General features: G+C 39.9%; 1 protein-coding gene across 1 annotated transcript in view; it reads left to right on the forward strand.

The window, feature by feature from the left end:
* Positions 1-24,089, forward strand: part of wnk3 (WNK lysine deficient protein kinase 3) — a 91,772-nt gene that overhangs the window by 41,719 nt on the left and 25,964 nt on the right. The window contains exons 3-7 of the mRNA XM_077218334.1: positions 12,321-12,493; positions 13,781-14,001; positions 16,247-16,404; positions 16,694-16,782; positions 16,864-17,083. Coding sequence (XP_077074449.1) covers positions 12,321-12,493; positions 13,781-14,001; positions 16,247-16,404; positions 16,694-16,782; positions 16,864-17,083 — 861 coding nt within the window. The remainder of the gene's footprint in view (positions 1-12,320; positions 12,494-13,780; positions 14,002-16,246; positions 16,405-16,693; positions 16,783-16,863; positions 17,084-24,089) is intronic.

The following is a 24,089-nucleotide window of genomic DNA, read 5'->3' on the forward strand; positions in this document are numbered from 1 at the left end:
CCCCAAGGTCTGGAATCGGTCCTTCTCCACAATCTTCCTCAGGGTCCGGTCACCTCTTCTCGTTGTGCAGCGTTTTTTGCCACACTTTTTCCTTCCCACAGACTTCCCACTGAGGTGCCTTGATACAGCACTCTTAGAACAGCCTATTTGTTCAGAAATGTCTTTCTGTGTCTTACCCTCTTGCTTGAGGGTGTCAATGATGGCCTTCTGGACAGCAGTCAGGTCGGCAGTCTAACCCATGATTGCGGTTTTGAGTAATGAAACAGGCTGGGAGTTTTTAAAAGCCTCAGGAATCTTTTACAGGTGTTTAGAGTTAATTAGTTGATTCAGATGATTAGGTTAATAGCTCGTTTAGAGACCCTTTTCATTATATGCAAATTTTTTGAGATAGGAATTTTGGGTTTTCATGAGCTGTATGCCGAAATCATCAGTATTAAAACAATAAAAGACCTGAAATATTTCAGTTGGTGTGCAATGAATCTAAAATATATGAAAGTTTAATTTTTACCATTACATTATGGAAAATAATGAACTTTATCACAATATGCTATTTTTTTGAGAAGGACCTGTACATCAAAACAATTGTATGTTAAGAAATAACTATATAACATTCATCTTAAAAAAAGTTTATTCTAGTTGACTGTTAGTCATTTATTAAAGCCATAAGTCGACTAGTAGCACGTTATAAACTTTAATAAAGTCCTGTGAGTTTTTCTATTTTTCATATTCTGACAAAAAGCGAGTCTTGTTAAACTTCACAGAGTAAAATGAGCTCCGGTGCACGCATACACAATAAACAGACAGAGCAATATAAAAACCAATATAAATGCAATAATTCTCACTTAAACACATATTACTAAAATATGTTTTGTTAGAATTTAAGTGTAATTTTAAAATTCTACATGTAACATAAGTAATCATATTTATGAGAGCAGTAACAGTAAAAGCACTATTCTTAAATGTAATATAATAATTATGATCAGACGAGTTAATGTGTCTTCATACCCTGTACAAGTTAACATTTTGTGCTTTTGTTTTTGGTTATAATTTTTAATTTAGTTGTTTTAGATTCTGCTTTAAATTGTAAGCAATTACTTGTTTTTAGGTTTATAATGTAGGCCTAATTTTTGTAATAATCAATAAACTGTACTGCCGTACCATGAGTGCAGCAGGCGTAATGATATGACGCAGCGCCTGAAATGGTGTAGCGTTGGAAGTTACCGAGCTGGGGACTATTTTCAGACGCTGCGTCATATCATTACTCCTGCTGCACTTATGGTACAGCAGTACAGTTTATTGATTATTACGCAGGAATGAGAGTATAGTTCCTAGCCATATCAGCCTAGAAAATCGCAACTTTACATTTTCCGTCGGTCTTAGTGCACGATGTAACTACAGAAGAGTCAAGTTTTAAATAGGAAAAATATCAAAACTCTTTGGTCATTTTTTTTTGAGAAATGCTAATGGTCTTGTCCACTTCAATGATGTATGCTAAGCTATTCTAAAAGTGGTACCGCCAGAACCGGAGATCAGCTGAATGGATTCAAAAACGGTAAAACTCAACAGTTTAACTCTGGGGGAGTTGTAAAATTAGCCTATTTCCAAAAAAAGTGGAGTATCCCTTTAAAACCGCATCAGACCCATTATCCGACAGTAGCACTAATTAAAATCCGCACCCAACCCGCTTAAAATAGAACCGACACCTGACCCGCACCCGAAATAAAATCAGTTTAGCCAATCACATTATAGACACACTTACAAAAATGTTTATTGCAAGGTCATACAGAAGTTATTACACGACAATTAACACAAGGACAACTTCAGCCGAAGCTGTCAAAAGGCCGGTACATGAAGAAAATGGCTAACGTTACCACAAAACTGAGTAACCTTAACATTTTACCAATCGGAACAGACGCGGGTACAACATTATCTGCCACGCAATTTTGTCTAGCCTACATAAATTTTGGGTTCAAACACGCCCTGCACACTACACATACTTAACAGTGTTAAATGTGAAAAATACTGTTCGATAGAACTGCTTTGTTTTTATCTGTCCTTTCTCAGCGATGAAGTTCCTCCTTTGCGGCTATCCAACACAAAAACAATATATGCCTTTCACAATATTTTCTTCAGAAAACTCCAAATTTCTCCCACACACTGGACTTGATTTTTGATGATGACATATTGTCAACAACTTTACAGTCTTCACTAGCTATTATTTTCTTCAGCTCCTCAGCATCCATCTCGACGACTGCATATCGCGCGCGCGGTTATGATGCATTTTTTAAAGTGAAAGTAGCCTAGGTAACGTTATAGATCCTGGGAGGGCGTGGCGCGTGGGCACAAATAAACTGATGTGGATTTTAAATTATTTTATCAACTTGAAATACATCCATATTTTTGTAGATGTGTTCCTAAAAATATGCATATATTTTTACGTTTGCATGTGATTGTTTTAAACCCGTGTTTAGACCCGTGTTTCCCCCGTTTGTATTGAGGTTAATACAATTAAAGTTATAGATGAAACATTGCTTGAGATGTCTGTTTTTTTGGAGTAGAAAAAAGTACACACATTTAAAATCAGCGTGTTTGTAACATGCTGGGACACACAAGGTAGTATAGGTACATGTATGTATTATAGGTAGGCTATGTTTTGAAAAAATAGATATAAATATTATAATAATTTCCTACCTATCTCTTGCTGCCACTGAAAAAAAAGGGGGAAAAATCCCTACCGACCCAAGACCTCAACTGACAACCAACAGGAACCAAACTTTTTTTTTTTAGGCCTATGGAATAAAAAAAATTAAAATCATGGATTAAAAATTGTAATTTAAAAATTATTTTTAATGTATAATTTTTAGATTTCCATCCGATTAATCGAAAAATAATCAACAGATTAATCGATTATAAAAATAATCGTTAGTTGCAGCCCTAGATATACATGATGACTAAACTTGTTATTAGTAACACAACCATCAGTCTGTTCATTATTTCTGAAATATGTGATTCTTTGAGTAATATATTCATTTCTGTTCAAGGTATTAGACTTTTGAGGATATATAAGTAATTCTGACATGTAACCAGTTGCTCATATTGAATTGATTTGTTTTTAGAGGATTGCTCAGTTAAAATCTAGGCTAAATGTTTCTGGTTGTCTTATTTTTCACTAACCCACACACATTCACTGACGGACATGTGTCTTCATTGCAGTGCATTGAACTAGTGGGTATTATGTTGCTTTTGCCATGCTGCTGAATTACAGTGAATGTGTTAGTAATATGAGCTGATCATCCACCCTCCCTTTCCTCTTCATTGAAGTTAAACCCAGAAGGCGTATCGACTAACACAATAATAAAAAGATGATAGTAATGATTGCTTTACACATCCATAGGGAAAAGAGAATTCAGTTAAACAAGTGAACATGGATTGCAGAGCTAATTCAATTTAAAAGCCATGATGTACGCAGTGTTGTCTAATGCATACTTTCTATGTTTCATCAGCACAAGCGGTAGCTCAGCAAGCATTTATGCATAATTTTTTTGTGGAAAGGGTCAGGCTGGCTTAGGCTTTGTTGTTTACAGTAGCCTGAGCAACTGCAGCCTCACCTGACAACTGAACAAACTGAGCAGATACATCTTCAGCATGGGAACTCAACTTGCATAATGTTTTAAGTGTGGTTGACGGGTTGCCTGACCGGTTTGTTTCTCGTTTCATTTTGTGCCGTCTTTTGTGTGACTACTGACTAATAAGCCATAGATATTGAACAGCTTTTAGCAATCCAAACTCATTATCATTACCAAGCTGCAGTGCAAATTTAGTGAACTAAACTTTTTGTTTTTTCTTAAGTGTAATTTAATTTCTGGTGACTTTCAGCATCTCATAATACAGTTTATAATGATGTGGTCAAGGTCTAGGTTTTTGAAATCCAAATGGTGCAGGTTCTAATCCTTTAACTGTTAGTTTTTTCTTAAAAGGGAAATATCAGCCGAACAATTAGTTTGAGAGCAAAAACACTGTCCATTTGGTTTTGCATGATGTGACTAATGATTTTCTCCTAGCTATTGCTGAACATAATGTTAACCGTTAACTAGGGGTGGGCGATATCTCGATATTTAAAATATATCGAGATATTTTTTTAAATGAACACTCCACCGTTTTTTGAAATGGGGCGTATTCACAGTCTCCCCTACATTAAGATAGGTGGGTAAAAGCATTTTTGTCTCCGTGCATGCATTGTCTTAGTTTGGGATTGCCGACGCTAGCTTAGCTTAGCATAATGAATGGAATCCTATGTTGTCAGGTAGCATGTCTTGAGTAGCCTAAAAGTGATCAAAAAAAACAAAAACCTAATTACTTCTTGTGGCTTGCGTATTCACAACAGGTACAAATAGCAATTCAGATTAAGACTAGGCGATTTCCTAGGCAGATATTGACTTGGGACTATATTAGGGTGAATCACATGCGAAGCACTGCTACTTGGGCGCAGTCATATCACGCAACAGCTGAAATCCCCCAACTTCTGTCAACATACCGGCGTGAATATTAGCTGGCTATTTTTCCGACAGTAGGCATAGTGAATGGCGATGGACATGGAGGATTTTGTGCGAGACGAAGATGGTGACTTCTCAGACAGTCATGATACAGAACCATACCTCTAAAAAGTTTTCAGAAGAGGAGCTGCGTGCAATGGAAATAGACCGACAGAAGGAGGAGGTTGCGATCTCTCAACAGCCTGAGGACGTGAGGATGAGAGCCAATTTTTTCACAGGTAACGTTAACAGCGATTTTTTTTTTCAATCATGTTGTTCGTGCTAAACAGGTTGAACTCAGATTCACGTAAGGAAGCGTAATAAAAGACAACTTACATGTGCACTTTTTTTCTGCCTGTTCTTTGAAAAGGGATGGGACCGCCGTATCCTTCAGACCTAGTCTTTCTGGTCCTATATAGCATTTTTTCAACATAATCCTCTGGTGCAAAATGCTCTTCACAAACACGGATACACGGTGCAGATATCCAGAGCAGCTAGCCATCGATTTCTCAGTTCCACATTCGCCTGTGATTCACCCTAATATAGTCCAAAGTCAATATCTGCCTAGGAAATCACCCAGTCTTAATCTGAATAGCTATTTGTACTCGTTGTGAATACACAGGCCACAAGAAGTAATTAAGTGGGTTTTTTTAGTTGTTTTTTTTTATCACTTTTACTCATGACATGCTACCTGACAACATAGGATTCCATTGATTATGCTAAGCTAAGCTAGCATCGGCGCTGCCAAACTAAGACAATGCCTGCACTGAGACAAAAATGCTTTTGCCCACCTATCTTAATGTAGGGGAGACTGTGAATAAGCCCTTTTTCAAAAAACGGTGGAGTGTTCCTTTAAACACGATATGGCCGCTGGAATTTCAGCGCCGCTGCAAAATCTTTCCATGATCAGCAATATCATGACATTCACTTCATTCACTTACACACCTAAAAACACGGTCATGGCGACCGGCGGCGCTGCATGCGGTGGCTCTGAATCCCCTTGTTAACAAGGAGGAAAGAGCCACATATGGAAATATTTTCCATTAGACTAATGTCACGTTGCCATAAGGGGCCGTTCACATAGCACGTTTTTTGCGCGTGCAAATTCATTATTTCAAATGCGGCCGGCGCGCTCGTTTTTTCCAAGCGCGCCTCTGTTCATGGTTGCATAGCAACGACAGACGCCACGGGAGAGCAAGCGCTTGTGGAAAGGAGAAAGCGGTACGAACTGAGCTCTCCATGAAGACGAGGAAGTATCACCTACTGCTCATAGTCCTGATAGTTAACGTTAAATCATATTTATTTTTTCAGATGAGTCTACTAAACTTGTTGGTGTCCTTCAGAAATCATTCTAATATGATGATACGTGATGCTCTTTTTTTTTTAAGATTCTTTGATTAATAAAAAGTTAAAAAGAACATCATTTAATAATATTTCACTATATTAGGCTACTGTTTTTTTCTGTATTTTTGATTAAATAAATGCAGGCTAGATGAGCATAAGACTTCTTGCAAAAACAAAAAATAAGCCCACAATATCATTCAATTACCAAAGAGTCTTAGAGATCTTATATAAAAAAATAAAGTGCTCACAGATTGGCTGTGGCCTTTCCCATTAAGATAAAATTTTCAATAAATTGTAAATAATCTTTTTCTGGGTTGTGCCGTTTCATTTTTCCCCTAGACAATTTCTACCAAGCTGAAAATGAACACAAAAGAAAACAATCCTGTCTAAAATTATAAAATGAAGGTTTCTGTTTGTGACTGCAGTTCAAGGTACGTGCTGCAATAATCATGCCTTGAATCAGTTGATGGTATGTCATATTTGTTTTTCTCAAAATGTCCATTTCTATCCACAAAACTTGCCAGAAGTCATGGTTTAAGGGGTTATTTAAAAAAAAAAATCTTCCAGGGTGCATGCCCCCGGACCCCACCACGCGCGGCTTGGTAACAACCTCGGGCACATAACAGCACCGCTGGTGGAAAAATTTCTAGGGGAAACACTGATATCGTATATATCAATATATTGTTCATAGTTAATTCTGATTTCGCCACTTTGCTTGTTTGCCGTGTCTGTGCTGTGCTCGCCCCCGCCTCCTTTCTTTTGTTCCCCCTCCCCTCGCGTGCAGTGTTGCCAACCTAGCGCCTTTTTTAGCTATTTTATCGACTTTTCAGACCCCTTAAGCGTAATTTTTTTCTAAAAAGCGACTAGTGACAAATCTAGCGACTTTTTAGACAAACCTCAGTAACCTCCAGATGTTGCCAGTGCTGTTCTGCGAGCGCGAGCTCTTGCTTTCTCCCTGCCGTCACTCTCTCTAACTGCGTCTACCTTGTTCAGCGAATGGCTGAGACGAGCAGCAGCACGCGCGCCAGTTTTTTGTTTTTCCACGGACTTGTCACTTATCTGCTTCTCTTTAGTTTTATATTTAAAGTTTTGTTTGACCATTTTAATTTCCTTTCTTTTGCTTATTACTCGTAATACTCACTACAGAGCTTCCACCCAGTTCCCGAACTCTCTCAATTCAGTACATTTTACACATATAAAAAAATGTATTCATTCACTATATCATAGCTACTTGTTCTATTTTCTGACAAAAATAATATAGGAAATGAGAACAGCTTTATTGGACATTCGGCGACGGTTATATTATATTATATTATATTATAATACAGAATGTGAGCATGAATTTAGAGAGAAAACACATTAAGCAGGCAGAAGCACTTTGTTCCTATATGCACTGCCTACCTTGAGTTGAGTTGTTTCATTTTTGAATGAAAAGAAGGCAATATTTATTATTTCTTCCTTTATTTTACAGTTAAATTATATTTTTTGTATGTCGCAGAAGCACTTTGTTCCTACATGAACTGCCTACCTCTTTGCACTTCAATAAAAAAAAGACTGTGGTATTTGGCATATTTGTTTTTGCAGTAGTTTTTGGGGGGTTATTTTTCCTGTAAAGATATCGAGATATATATCGAGATATAGCAAAATATATCGAGATATATTTTTTGCTTTATATCGCCCAGCCCTACCGTTAACGTTAATGCAAGGTCAAGACAGTGCTGTATGAAGAGGGCAAAGGACCGGTGAAACTCAGACAGACAGAGGCGCCCTTACCAGACAGTCTTAGACACTAACTCAGCTTTCAGGGCTGCACGTGGATGCTCAGACAAACACCCGCACACACATGCACAGATGCTCTCATGTTAGCTTTCAGCCACAAAATACAGAGCTCAGCACGAATTTTCAGTGCACCACAAAACAGGAAGCATCTGTCAACACAAAGATACCTTGTTATAGCACTGGAAATAATCAGTCAAAGTTCAAGGAATAGGGTGGTACTTTTAGTAATGTGTGGGTTTGTTTGTAACTGTTAGAAGCTTTATGTTGATAGTTTCTTTGGAAAATAGGAAAGAGAAACCTTTTAGATCATTATTGTTTTTTTTAATGAGACATTCTTAAACTGAAACGTTTGGTCACACCAGTCTAATATATTTGGTTGCAACCTTGACTATGCCAGCACTCATTCTGTATACATGCAAGAGGTGGGGGGAAAATTGATTTCCTGATGCATCGTAACGCTTTCCTAAACGATTCTGGATCGATCCTCAAATTCATCGGAATTTAAATTAATTATTAATAATTCTGGTTATTGAAAATGCTTACACAGGGCCAAACATTACAGATAAGTTCCATGCTGTGTGCTGTGCAACGCTGCAAAAATGGCACGCATATTCACAGTGGAATTTATACAATGAAAAAGTATGCTTGCACTGTACAAACAAGCATACACAGGAGCATTTAACACCACATAAAATCTACACAGAAAATACTACTGCTGAATCAGATTAACACTTGTTCTGTTCTTATTTTTGTGTGTGTGTGTTTGTGTGTGTGTGTGTGTTTGTGTGTGTGTGTGTGTGTGTGTGTGTGTGTGTGTGTGTGTGTGTGTGTGTGTGTGTGTGTGTGTGTGTGTGTGTGTGTGTGTGTGCATATATATATTTTTATTTTTTTATTTTTTTTATATATATATAATTGTTTTATGTTTTTGAAAGAAGTCCCTTATGCTCACCATTCTGCATTTTTTGATCAATAAAAATTGTAATATTGTGTGTACAATATAAAACTCCAGTCTTCAATGTCATATAATCCTTCAGAAATCATTCTGATATGCTGATTTGTTGCTCAAGAAATATTTCTTATTATCAATGTTGAAAACGGTTGTGTTGCTTATCTTTCTTTTTTTTTTGTGGAAACTTATACTTTTTTTCAGGTTTCTTGAATGAATAGAAAGTTCAAAAGAACAGCATTTATTTTAAATATAAATCTTTGTAACATTAAATTGGTCAAAAGTGAAAGTAAAGACATTTATAATGCACCTTTGCTGAATAAAAGTATGAATGTCTTTACAAATAAACTCGGACCCCAAACATTTGAACGCTAATGTATGCAAAACATTTTGTGAATGACTGGTGTTTGGATTATGCAGCGCTTTCGTCACGGTTCTGCGGGCCGATTGGTTGTGGGCCTACGCATTACTTACTGGCATAGAAAGAAGGAAAAGAAAACAAGAGGCCTCAGCTTCCTCAGAATACTTCCTCAAAATACGATCTAGGTAGTTGATGGCTTAAGAGAGAAGGTGGGAGCAAAGGAGAGCGGATGACATGATATACAGATGATATTTAATGAGAGAGAAACCTCATTACATGGTAAATCAGATTGTATGCCACAAAACAACCTCCAGAAATTAGCCCTCTTTGTTGATGCATAGACAGCAGGCCATTGCAAAGTTGTTTACAGAAATCAAAGTAAGATTATGTCTCATGAATCTCATGCAGTGAGTTTGCTGAGCTGTGAAAGCTGTAATTTTTTGCTTTTTTTTGGTTGTTTATTTTACTGTTGCTTACGTAACTATTGTTGTGGCCTTTGACCCAGACATCTTTGATTTATTTTATCCATGTAGTAGGTCACACAGACAAACACTCAAAGCCACTGAATCTCAATATTTCTTTTGTATTAATTCTACATGTACCAAATGACCCGTGAGAACCAAATGTAGATAATTTTTTTGTCTATGAAATCAGAAACGGAGAGATGTTTCGTCATCTTGCAGATTATAGATTACAAGCCTTTTTTGGGTGCTTTTTTTAACATCTGTTCAGATTTAGTGGAGAAGGGACAAAGAACATCTTGTCTTAAAGCTGCCGTCGTCAACATTTTTTTTTATCATATTCAGTGTAATCGACACTATAATCCGACAGAACAACATAAATTAAGTGGTTTTAGAAAAAAACCCGAGCTTCTAACTCCACCTGGAGCGTGTTATTTGTTTTGCACAAATCCACCGCTCCCGGACCATCGGGTCCAATCAGCGCAGGGGGTGTGAGAGTCAATCACAGGTCGTGCACACGCCACCCCTCGCGCACGTTACAATCACATGCACATTCCTGAAGTTCGCGCAGTAATGAAGAGTGATGGCGGAAAAGATTACAATTTCTCGGTTAACCTCAAGAGCTTGGAGGTCAAAAACAACACAGGAAAAGAGAACACCTGCTGAAAAGAAAGAAGTAAAGAAAGAAAGCGACCGTGCCCGTAATTAAACCAGGATCAACATCGGATTGGCATTTGAAAGGTGGAGATTACGTGATTTAATTGCGTTAAAGCTGGATGCAGAGCTTGCAACATTTCTTCTCGACAGGTTATTGTGCTTTATCAACCAGTTACTTTATTTCTTAGTGTTATGTTAGTAACGTTAATCTAAGTATGTCCAAATGTGTTGCAATGGATAGCTAACGTTAGCACTTGTTGGGCAGGTTCGTTAGCTTTGTTTGCACTGAAATCCGTGTGAACGTAACGTTAGGTGGATAAACATGTCCAGATGAAGGGATACAGTTTGGCTTTTTGGAAGAATCAATGCTACTCTATCTTTCTTACGAGAGTAAGAACAGTAGTAAAGCTACTGTTATTGTATGTGCTATCTGACTAGCTCTGTTATATAAGCAATAGAACAATGTACAATGACCATGTCTGCCGCATACCATACAGCAATGATAGCGTTTCAGACAGACAATAGGGTTTATTTACGTTTAATTGGTGGGTAATCCATTTCGTAACAATCTACCATCTGAAGCAGCTAGATCATACTAAAATCATGTCAGTTTACATGCTTACTGGCTTATGATGGATGCTGATGACACGGGCGCATTCACAGAAAATCTGGTGCTCACGCACTGACGAACACGAACTCGGTGGGAGGGTATTCGTTGATCGTGGGGGAGGGGCATGAGAGTTGTAAACATTCAAAATTTTGCCTAAGTCCACTCAATCTGCCAGACTTGCCGACTGCAGCTTTAAAGGTATAGTTCATCCAAAAAATGAATATTCTCTCACAATATTCACCCTCATGTTGTTTCAAAACCTGATTTAATTAATTTTTCTGAGAAACACAAAAGATGATGTTTTATAAGAAATGTTTTAGTGTTTTTTGTCCATGCAATGGAAGTAATAGGGGTCCAATGTAGTTTTAGTCCCCATTGACTTTCATTGTATGGAAAGACATTTTAAACATTCTTCAAAATATCTTCTTTTGTGTTCCACAGAAGAAAGAAAGTCATACAGGTTTAGACTGACTAAAGGGTGAGTAAATGATGACAGAATATTCACTTTTAGGCAAACTGTTTCTTTAAAAACTAATGCATTATATTCGATGAAGCCTTGATGCATTAATATTGTTTTATTAGTATTGTGGGGTTGCTCAGAGTGAGCATAGTTAATCACGCAATGTTGCATGTGTGCATAAACGTGTGTGTGCTGTTCGTCAGTGGAGTGAGTGTGTGCTTGGTGTTGGCAGTGTGGCATTTTCCCCCACTGTGTGCCAGCAAAGGGATTTAATCAACATCAGTCACACTGGGGCAATCTGGCCATGGTGGCCGCTGTGGCTGAAATGTGATTTTTAGGCTAATGCTGGGTGTTGCCTCCCTGTCACACATCTCCTTTTTGTCAGCGCCACCTGGTGACCATTGATTGGTAGTGTACTGTCTATGAAGCTGTGGTGAGTGTATGTGCCAATGGTGAACTAAGCGTTTTGCTGTGATCATCAGCCGTCGGAATACACCTCCAAATATCTCTCCCTTCACCCCACCTGACACAGTGCTGTATTGAAACCACCAAAGCTGGCAGATTCGCTGATGACCGACATAATGTTGCATATTTGGGAGGGTTACATTCTTGCAGTAAAACTGAATGGATACAAAGCTTTGAACATTTCTCTCTCGCAGCACATTTTTTTAAAGGGGAACTCATTTACTCTCAGCAGCAAGTGACTGGATGTGTGCTGTGCTATCATGGTATGCTGACATTCATAATTAATGAGGCAATACAATATAATTTATGAGTACTTTGCTGTGATAATTTAAATCACATTTATATGAAATCACAGAATAGTTAGTAATATTTATGACTTGGTCATTAACATGATTAATAGAACAGTCGAGAGCACTTTTGGGTGTGGACATAATTCTATCTTTCATGAAGAGGATGTTGAATCAAGAGCTGTTCCATTTCTTATGTCATTTTTGCTTAAAAGTACAGTCCTAATTGGTTCAGACATGTCTGTGGTTTAGTTAATCTGCTTTTTTCCTCTTTCTATCCCATTTAAGTTTTTATTTTGAAGTGAAGATTTAGACCAGCAAGAGTTCAACCAATTTAATGGAATTTTAAATCATTACAGATTGCATTTTACTTACATTTAATACTGTATTTAATGTTTTGTGTTCGTTTATGTGTCAGGATCGAAAGCTGACCAAGGCGGAGCAGCAGCGGTTTAAAGAGGAGGCTGAAATGCTGAAGGGTCTACAGCACCCCAACATTGTGCGTTTCTATGACTCCTGGGAGTCTGTTCTTAGAGGCAAGAAGTGCATCGTCCTAGTGACTGAACTCATGACATCAGGAACACTCAAAACGTATGTATTTTTATCTCTTTGTAATTGAATATATTAATATAAATATGATAATATTGTGAATTATGTGTGAATAGATGGATAGATAGATTGATAGTAGTGTTGTCAAAAGTATAGATATTTCGATAAGTATCGATACTGAAATATCTGAAATGTTTCCAGTAGGCCTAGTCCTTTTCTGCCGTATTGATACGTAGATACCAGCTGTGCGTTCTCGCTCTGCCTTCCCTCTGGCGGCAAATTAAAAGTTTGACACACACCCGCCTCGTCTCACTCACTCGTCTCATTCAATCCTGTTGAATTGGGTTGAATAGTGTTGGTTTTACATGTCCTGAATTTCGGTACAGGGTTGTGGGTAATGCGTATAATTTTAGTCATTCCCGCAGGTTTCGCTCTCTCATAAAGCCGCTTTTCAAACAGCTTGCGAGTACCAATTGACTTCTTTTTCGTGGCTTATTGTCCTCCTTAAACTATCAAATACATACAAAATAATGTCAAAATGCCCTTTTTGTCAAGCAAAAGTACATACTTGAATACATACTTTACATTTTAAATTCGATTACTTTGATTTTTGTAGTATTTCTTACCTGAATACTATTGTTAGACCCACCTTAAAACCATGTTTAAGTTTTTTCTTTATTCTATTGTTTATTTTTTCTTATTTCATTACCTTCAGCTTACTTGTCCTTTTTTTTCTTTTTCTTTTTTTTGGAAACATAGTTCAACGATTCAAATAAAGCCTCCCTGTGCTGTGTGTAAGCTATTACAAATGATCTGAATGGCAGTTTTCCCCGTGGTATCAAAAATGGTATCGATATAACAATGATATAAAATTATTCAAATAAAGATATAGATATAGAATAATTTGGGACAATAGCCCCCTGGAACACGATTTCAGCCAAAGGGGGACAACACCCCCTCCCCTGCTGTAACACAATTTCATGGGGATAAAACTAACCCCCAACCCCTCTAACCAGCTCCCCATCATGAACCCAATTCCAATGGGGCCAACAACCTGCACCAGGGCCCCGGGTACCCCATCTACGGCCTTGGCTGTAAACGATCAATGTTTTGCATCATATTCCTTCATTGTCCTATTCAATTTGTTTGTAAATCTGTCTGACTTGTCAGCTGTTATTCGTGCAAAATGTTACTAATTTGTTTTTGTTTTTTTTAATCATTAGGCTGTTGCTGCCAAGATTCATTCTATTTATCAATTCATCAAAATCCAGTAAGGTTGCAAACTTCTTACTTTATAATGAACTCATGACTGTTTTTCCTGTGCTTCAGGTACCTTAAGCGCTTTAAGGTGATGAAGCCCAAGGTTCTACGCAGCTGGTGCAGGCAAATCCTAAAGGGTCTTCAGTTTCTACACACGCGTACGCCCCCCATTGTGCACCGTGACCTCAAGTGTGACAATATCTTCATCACAGGTCCAACCGGATCAGTGAAAATTGGTGACCTGGGCCTTGCCACCCTCATGCGGACATCTTTTGCCAAGAGTGTCATAGGTCTGTTACTTTTATTTAGTTTCCTGTGTATAGTAGAAGTTATTCTTTGATATGTGATGGACCCCTTTATAGCCTTTTGGTGAGACACTTTTCCTGAATGGGTGCAGATCTTCCACACTAGTGGCTGTAATTACGATGACTATCAAGTAGGGCTGGGCGATTGTACAGTAACTTGAGTTTGGATGCAGATGTAAATTTATGTTCATAAAAAAAAAAAAAACATCTGTAAAAATTGTAACAACCGCATTTTTATTGGGTAAAATTATGTTTTGCATAGTATTTAGTAGTGGTGTGAATCGTCACTCATCCTACGATTCAATTCGATTACGATTATCATGTCTTCGATTCGACTGGACCATTTAGAACAAACACTAGTAATACAAAAAATGCATGAAAATGTCAAGTGTACTTAAGTTATAATAACGCTCACACACACACTCGCACGCACACACACTAGCACTCAACACACGCACACACACGCATGTAGCCTTGCTCGCAGCCTCACACGCTCAAGCTGTAAATTTAAAGTTGGGTGCATTTTTTATTAGTCACTTTTGTGTTTCGCCTCCCTCCACCATTTTACACTAGCGTGACAAGAGCGTATGTGACGAATGACGTCAGAAAACGGCAGTAGATTATAATGAGTTATGGTCTATTACTCGTCTACATCCATATCGTGATGCATCGGTGCAATGATTAATTTCAACACCCCTAGTATTTAGACCATGTTAACCACAGGGAAAAATCACGTATTGGACTCTTACTACCATGGTAAATAGTAACTATATTGTTTCTATAGTATTTGTTATGAAAAGCAGTAGCCTAAAGACATTAAGTATAATACAAATGCGCAAAAACTGCTAGACTATAACTTAATAACAAAAAATACTGTAATTGTATTCCATTACTCCTATAAAAGCCTACATTTAGTGTCTACATTAATAATATTATAAAAATCAATATGAATAAACTACATTAATGCCACAATACCATGGTTTCAGTTAGTGTTACTACTGTAAATAATGGTAAATGTTGGTGACTTGTGAAAAGCTTTCTAACTTTTTTTTGTGGCTCAATGTTTCTCCTGTTTTCCGCGTCAGCGTTGGTGAAAATATCGGCGCTGTTTCATCTGGCTTTAAAATAGTTTAAATCACGAGGCTTTAAATCACACAGATTTGTTGTTTTTATGGGAGAACTCTGGTCCGAACTCAAAGGCTTCTCACTGGATCTCACGGCTCTGTTTAGTGGGCAAGTGATCGAGACGGTCAGCCTGAGTAAATACATTTGCTCTATGCTCACTGCAGTGTGTTTTGAGCCAAGCTGATAAATGTTCTGTGTGGCACGGTTCAAGCGAGCAGCTCTGTTTTATTCCACTTTTGGCACGTTTACTGTTTAATGTTTCTCAGATGAAACAGAAATGAGAGCGCTTATCAGTTAGGCAAATTAGTATTGGCACCAGTGCGATGTTCTGCAACGCGCATGCGCAGCATTATTTGCTTCCTGCATAAACATTATATCGAACAAACTTTTGTTATACGTTTATCAAGGGAAAATTATATTGTGATAATTATCTTTATCGTTTTATTGCCATGCCCTACTGTCAAGGATCCAAGAAAAGGTATTCTTGCTTCCTTTGCTCTTTAGCTATCTTAACTCGCATTGCAACATGGAGCAAACTAAAGGGCACTGTTCCACATTATTGACTGCAATATGTGCACACATAAAAACGTCAATACCTATTGATTTTTTTCATATTTGCTGAGAAGAAAGTTAGCACACCAGATATTCACATTTGTACAAACATAATAAAGGAAGCAACATTTCCAATTTCCAAGTCTTACTAAGATAGAGGTCGCTGCAAAGGGTATCATGATTAGCAAGATCCATGAAAGCACCAGGGTGCTGCATAGATGATGCTTGCTAAAATCCTTCATTTGCATTTCAGTAATTGTGAGATCAAGCCTTCTTGATTGTTTTAAAGAGTATATACTTGTGTTTTGCAGTTGAATATGAGGGAAATGATTTGCACTCGTTTTGGCTGGTTTGAGAATGATTTTAAAAAAAGTCTCAAATATGCACATTTATAAGCTTCAGAATTTTTGTGACTACTTGTGCATTGATTGGCTGTTGTCAAGGAAAAGAGTAGTTGTTTTTAATCATAGCAACAGAAGACAAAGATAGCAAAAATGACAAACAGATGACAAAAGAGATAGAATGTCAAATAAATGTTGTATTGGTTTCTTAGGTACTCCGGAATTCATGGCCCCAGAGATGTACGAGGAGCACTATGATGAGTCAGTAGATGTCTATGCCTTTGGCATGTGCATGCTAGAAATGGCTACCTCAGAGTACCCATATTCAGAATGCCAAAATGCTGCACAGATCTACCGCAAAGTCACCAGTGTAAGTCTTTGTATGACTCTTGATTTGTAGATTATTATTGGGTGAATTCACTAAATTATTGCAATATTAATACAATATTGGGAAGTGAGCCAGGCATATTGTTTAGGAAAGATTCACAAATAAACATCACTCTCAGCAGGCAAAGTACATTCTTAGTGAATTCACCCTATTGTTTTCTATTTTTAATATTTAAACACATGATTTTTGTATGCACATACTAGCATCCAGGTGTTTTGACAATCATGTGGGGGATTTACACACTAACTAACACACTTTTCTCTCTGTGCAGGGTATCAAGCCTGCCAGTTTTGACAAAGTAAATGACCCTGAGGTAAAAGAAATCATTGAGGGCTGTATTCGCCAAAACCGATTAGAGCGGTAAGCACTTAAATGGTTGAAGTTCTAGTGTAAATGAAGCAAGAATGCAAAGTGATCTAAATTTACTCTTTTCACCCTCAGGCTCTCAGTGAAGGACCTTCTAAATCATGCATTCTTTGCGGAGGACACCGGCGTGCGTGTGGAGCTTGCAGAGGAAGATACTGGCTGCAAAGACTGCCTGGCCCTGCGCATCTGGGTTGAAGATCCAAAGAAACTCAAAGGCAAGCACAAGGACAATGAGGCCATCGAGTTCAGCTATGACCTGGAGAATGACAGTGCCGAAGAAGTTGCACTGGAGATGGTGAGAAACAGATTTTTTTTATATAAATCTGTAAAAACAGATATAATGGAAACTACAATTTGTGCTATTTATTGTGTTTTAATGAACAGTTCGACCTGAAAATGGAAATACTGTCCTCATGTCATTCCAAACCTGTTTTACTTTTGTTAAGAACACAAAAAGTTTTTTCTTTTATAAAAATAAATATTATTCATTTCTGTTCATTTCAATAAAATTAAAGAAGACTGTAGCGAATGGCAAAATCATCTGATTTTGTTTTTGTAGGGCTGCAACAACGAATCGATAAAATCGATTATTAAAATTGTTGGCAACGAATTTCATTATCGATTCGTTGTCACGCAATTATTATGCCAGTCAATAATTCGCAGAGATGTTTAAGTATAAATTTTAAAAAGTTGAGTGCGGAGCGGAGCAGATCTATGAGGCACCGGACTGCACAAAAGCGACCGAGTGTGTCCGAGATTGTGCGTGAAAGAGACCGAGTGTGTCTGCGCGCGAGAGAGATTGAGTGTGTCTGAGCATTAGTAAATTGGTACATACTACATGGTAATATATAATTACTATATAAGAGGCATGGAAGTTCGATAAATGGACAACAATATAAATAAAAACAACAATTAAATTCTTACCACTGAATTAGCAGACTGTGATTTGAATCAGATTGACAGAAGATGAAACACTTTCTTGTATGTCCCAAGTAGGCCTACCACTACAAGGGGAATATTTTTTCCACAAATTACAGCACAGAATTTTTCAATCTTTACTCTAAATGACTCATAGAAACTACACTATATGCTTGGAAAGGATGAGCTGTAAAATACCTTACACACCATAGGAGATTAGGAGATGGTCAATCCATTGTATTTGTTTTTTTTATATTAATTTATTTTTTATTTATATTTTATATAGATTGTATTTATTTATTAATTAATATTAGGATAGACTAGAGATATTATTTTCTGTTATAATTATTATTACTGCTATTATTATTACCTATTTTCCATGCAAAAGTCCAAAAAAGACTTGTCTTTTTTGTGCATTTGGTTGTCAAATAATGTCAAACATTTTGTTAAAGATTATAACATCTTTGACAAAAAACAAAACAAAACACAAGTTTGTGAGTGTGTGCATCTGTGAGTGAGAGTTTGTGAGTGTGTGCGAGTGTAGTGTAGAGTTCTGACGTTTAAACAAATCCTGTTAAGTTTTCTGATTTGTATTTTTCTTTATTTTTTATAAATTATTTATTGTTCTGAATTTATTGTTTCAGAAAGGAGTTTAAGTAAAAACGTACTCGGTTACATACGTAACCTCGGTTCTCTCTAGAAGAGGGAACGAGTATTGCGTAAGTTGCTTACGCTACGGGGAAAGTCATGTTTTCTCGAGATATTGAAGCCAAAAATTATCCTTCATTTTTCATATATTGTCAACGCAGTGCAGCAGCCAGCAGACCTAGAGCAGGCTATCTTGCGTGCCCATTGGCTGCCCTGCGGTAACTGCTGCAGCCTACCACTGAGCCTCGCGCTTGACGTCGTGCCCTCCACGCGCCACAGCCCGCCAAAATATAAAAGTCAGGCTCAGGGGCTGCATCACTGGTTTCATCAGCTGAAGCGAAAATCGCTCGTGGTGCATGCATGGTCGGGTTACGCAATACTCGTTCCCTCTTCTAGAAAGTACCAAGGTTATGTATGTAACCGAGTACGTTCTCTTACGAGAAGTTCTCTCGTATTGCGTAAGTTGCTTACGCTACGGGAACCCATTGTCAATGCCGTGCGCGCCAGCATCCACTTCATGAGTCCCAGGAAAATAGATAAGTGGGAAACAGGTGGCCAGCAATGCGGGCCAGCACATGTTATAAGCACGTATAGGGCAGTGGTGGCTGCTGGTCTCTCAAAGAGGGGAAGATCATTTTCGGCCTACATCATAGAATTGTCCATTTATTTAAACGTAAATTCTGCCCTGCGTTCCTTTTCAAGAAAATGCTCTGTGACCCTGTCGTACCAACTAGGCGTCTTTTCGAGTGACTTGACCAGTGTCCTCTCAATGGCCAGCAGAGCAAGGCTGCTTAAACGGCCTTGGCCCATTGTGTTACGGGTGTAGGACTTGAGCCGCTTTAAACAGGAGAAGCTCCTTTCTACACCTGCAGATGTAGCTCCAATTGTTGCCACTAATGAGAACAGTTTGTAAAGCTGAGGCATTGCACTGTCCAACTCCATGTTTTTAAGGAACACCAAGTAATCACACAGCTTTCCCCTGTTACCCTGCAAGTCCTGATCTGAATACAGGACTTGCAGTTCAGACCTCAGTCTCCCTGAATCGAAGTGATGGCCATAACTTTTCAGGACAAGGCCTCCTCTGGAAATACTTTCCTCATGTCATCAAATTTCCCTGGATTGACTAATTCTAAGAAGAGCATACTTTCCAAATTTGAAAAACGTCGAGGAATCTGCTCCAAGATGTTATCAAGGATCGCCATGTACAGATTTCTGTAGCGCTCTTGGGGGTCCTGCAATTGGGTCAGACGGCGCTTTCTCATGGGCTCATCTCGTGGGTCTGATGTGAGATCTGCTGTTTTGGCATAAACAGCTTGGAAAGCCCCCTCTCACCTCTTCTCTTTGACAAATGCAAGAAGAGACTCAAATCTTTTTTTGCAGTAGAGAACATCCATCGCCCTCTGCTGAACAATGTCAAAGACCACAACAGTCTCAGAGAAGATTTGTTCATATGTGCACAACATGAACACAAACTCAAAATCCTCCAGTTTCCTCACAAAGCCTTTTACACAATCCAGTGTATCATCATTCATTGTCGTATCTGCAATGATGTTATCAAATGTCTGCAGGAGGCCATCATAGTAGTTTGCCACAGTGCTCACTATCCGTGATGTGAAATTCCATCGAGTAGGAGCGTTTCTGGGCAAACTTGAACAGCCTGCAGACTCCAGAAAAGACGTCCTCTTTGTGGATTTTGAAAAAAATGTGGCAAACCCAGAGAGTGATGCAAAAACAATTCTGCTCTCAGGCAAGCATTTAGCCCCCTGTGACAGCACCAGATTCAGTCTGTGTGCATAGCAATGCACAACCATTGCACTGGGGGCTATTGCTTTCACTTTGGCCTGCAGACCATTGAGAGCTGAAGCCATGACAGCAGCTCCATCATAGGTCTGTGCCACAAGCTTATCCTTAAAATTGTAGCCCTGCATGTTCTCATTTAATACATCAAAAACGGACTGAGCATCTCGCCCCTCAGAAACATCAAAAAATCTAATAAAGCGCTCCTGAATTTTACCTGCACTATCCACATAGCGAACAATGACAGAGAGTTGGGCACGACAGGATATATCAGTTGTTTCATCCACCTGCCATCCAAAAAAGGGAGCATCCTGAATTTTATCTCTGATCTGATTAGAAACGGTGGCTGCAAGAGCAGAGATCAAGTCATTTTGAATAGTATGGGACATACCAGAAAACACAGTTGAGCACTCAAATTGTGTGGACAGGACAGAGTCATATTTAGCTGATGTTTCTGTGAACTCGTTGTAATTCCCCTTGTTGGATGATTCACTACTCTCATCATGTCCCCTAAATGACAGCTCCTGCCGGCCAAGCAAGGATGTCACATCAATAAGGCGGTTTAGAAAGGCCCTGTTTTTACTGTTTCATTATGTTTATCCACTTGAATGCCAGCACCTTTATTGATTGCATGCTCAACCCTGATCCTGCCCATGCAACTTAATCTTGCACATGCACTCACATGTTCATGGCTCTTTTCATGTCTTTTATATGCCCTGTCAAAGTTAGACAGATCTTCAAACCCCACCTTTGACCAAACAACACATCCGTGAGATGGTTTCATTAAGAGGCATGGCCAGCAGTACTTTTTATTCGTCACAGCCCTTCCAGTCAGCCAGCTGATTTTGTCATACCAGGAGAGCTGAAAGGACATGTTATTTTTGCCTATTTTTTGCACTAAATCAATCTTAGGTGTTGATCTGCCCTTCTGTTTAATTTTAAGCTTTTCCTCGTAAGGAAGACTTTCAAATGACTTCGCCAAAATCAGGTCGACAATATTAGCACTGTCTGACATCGTGTGCAGTTTCACCCACGCTAGCCTTGCCTACTATATGAATGAATGAATGAATGACGATCAAAAATTTTTGTTAAACTCGCTAAAACTCAAACAAGGGATGTGGTGTGTAACTGTGAAATATATAAATGAAAATTGGCAATTTCACACGCAAATATCAAGAAATAGGTTGCAGCAGTTTGTCTTTTGACTACACTTGAGAAATCCACGATGGGACTGAGCGCGAATAGCTTCAGCGACTTCTTATAGTACAAAATAGCTGTCAGTCAAAAGGAGATGCAGTCTTTCGACAGATCCTCCAATCATCACGCAGACATAGCTTCCACTATCCATCTGGACAGGCTCTGTTTCGAGGCGGCGAGACCCTTGGTGCGGCCATCAAAAAAGACAAAGAGCTGTTCCGAATGCCTGAAAGGAGCGGAGCGCGTAATGTAAGACCTCAGCACCCTGACAGGGCAGAGGAGATTAACATCGCCCTCACTATCGGATGCTGGCAGAGCCGATAGAGAAATGACCTGCGCTCTGAAGGGAGTGCCCAACACTTTAGGGACATAATCATCCCTGGGCTTGAGGATGACTTTAGAGTCATTTGGCACGAACTCAAGACACGCAGCGCTAACAGATAGCGCGTGTAAATCCCCCACACGTTTGACTGAGGACAGAGCTGTCAGAAAAACGGTTTTGAGCGAGAGGTATTTTAGGTCCACGGAGTCTATCGGTTCAAAGGGGAAAACTTTCAGGGCCTGTAGGACCAATGAAAGATCCCACATGGGAACCGATGGGGTCGCGGGGGATTCATCCTTCTGGGTCCTCTAAGGATGCGGATGACGAGCTTGTTTCTTCCTACTGACTGACCGCGCATCGCCTCATCAAACGCTGCAAAGGCCGCCACATATACTTTAAGCGTGGATGGGGACCTGCCCTTATCCAACAGCTCTTGAAGGAAGCCAAGCAACCACGGGACCCCACACGTTCGTGGGTCTAGATCTCTATCAGCACACCATTTGGAGAACACAGACCATTTAGACGCGTAAAGCTGCCTCGTAGAGGGAGCTCTGGATTGCGTATTCGTGTTCATCACTCCTTCTGGTAGGACAACGGGTATCCGTTGATTAACCATACGTGCAGAGACCAGCGCTCTGATGGGCATGCCAGATTGAGCAGCGGGCTTGCGAGAGAGGAGATCTCTCCTTACCGGAATCGGCCAAGGGGCTGTGTGTGACAGCCACGTCAGCTCTGGGAACCAGATTTGATTCTCCCATCGCGGAGCTATAAGGAGCACCGAGTGCCGCGTTTCCCTGATCCTCTTGATTACCTGTAGTAACAGAGAGACCGGAGGGAAAGCATAATGTGGGAGGCTGGGACAGATTCAGGCCAGCGCATCCTCGTTCTTTGAAAAGAACATCGGGCAATGAGCGTTGTCTTTTGATGCAAACAGGTCGACTTTCGGTTCGCTGAAAAGGCGGCACAGTAACTGGACTGCATGGGGGTGCAGGGACCATTCCCCTGGGGGAACGTTGTTCCTGGATAGTTTGTCTGGGCCGTCGTTCAGGTGGCCTGGCAAATGCACAGCTCTGAGCGAGCGCAGGAGGTGCTGAGACCATACAAGAAGGGGTTCCGTCAGACTGCAGAGATTCCTGGATCTGACACCACCCTGACGTTTCACGTATGACACCACAGACATGTTGTCCGATCGGACTAGAACGTGGTGGTTCCGTATGAGCGGGAGAAAGTGCTTCAGCGCGTTCTCAACCGCTATCACATCTCATGTGAAGGCATTTCTCGGTCTGCCCTAAAAGAGAGCGCCCCAACCTAGGTTGGAGGCGTCCGTCGAGATGACTTTTTGATATGAGACGGCTCCCATCATCACCACGGTGAGTCACTCGAGCATTCAACCAGCGTTGTAGCGGGTGCATGCGCAGTACGCCCTGCTGAAGCACTGCTGCAGCTGAGGCCATACAGCCCAGCATTCTTGAAACGTTCTCAGAGAAGCGACGCTGCCCTTCTGGAAAGACGCGGCCAGGTGTCGCACACGGTGCCCACTGTGTCGATAAACGGGTTGTCATAGCCACAGAGTCCAGTTCTATCCCCAGAAAGGAAACTGACTAACTGGGCAGTAATGAGCTCTTGGTCCAGTTGACAGTGAGACCCAGGCTTTCCAGATGACTGAGGAGCACTGTTCTGTGAGATAACAGTTCTATCTCTGACTGTGCCAGAGTCAGCCAATCGTCCAAATAGTTCGGAATCCGCATGTTTGATTTCTCAGGGGAGCGAGAGCCGCGTTCATTCACTTCGCAATGTACAGGGTGCTAAAGACGGGCTGAACGGGAGGACGGTGTATTGATATATCTGGCCTGTGACGGGGTATTATCTGAATCTGAAAATAAGCATCTTTCAGATCGAGAGTTATAAACCGGTTCCTCGGTGCGAATTTGCGCGAAGATTTGTCTGGTCGTGAGCATTTTGAACAGTCTTTTCATGAGAGCTTTGTTCAAATATCTTAGATCTAAGATAGGTCTTAGAGCTCCGTCCTGGGAATGAGAAAAAATCGGCTGTAAAGCCTTACTCGCTCAAAGGAGGTACTGGTTCTATAGCCCCTTTGCACAGCAGTTTTGCCATTTCTGTGCAGAGTAGATGCGCTACTTCCGCTTTCACTTTCTCGGCCCGTGCTCGAAAGCGAGGGGGACTGCGAGCGATCTGTAGTGAATAGCCCTGTCTTATTGTGCTTAGCACCCACTTTAATATCCCTGGTCCCCTTCCCATGTTTTTACATGTATAGCTAGGGACAGAATGGCCTCCGAGTTCCGATCGCCGCACTTTGTGGGCTCGGGAAACTAAACCGGAGGTCTGGGCGCGGCGCACGCGCCCTCGACGCTCGAATACAGGTGCTCGCTGACAGCGGTAGTTGGCTGTTTCATATGTG

The sequence above is a fragment of the Siphateles boraxobius genome, unplaced genomic scaffold (genome assembly GCF_051911475.1).
Source record: "Siphateles boraxobius isolate OS27281-9 unplaced genomic scaffold, OSU_SipBor_1 77, whole genome shotgun sequence".
Classification (NCBI taxonomy): Eukaryota; Metazoa; Chordata; class Actinopteri; order Cypriniformes; family Leuciscidae; genus Siphateles; species Siphateles boraxobius.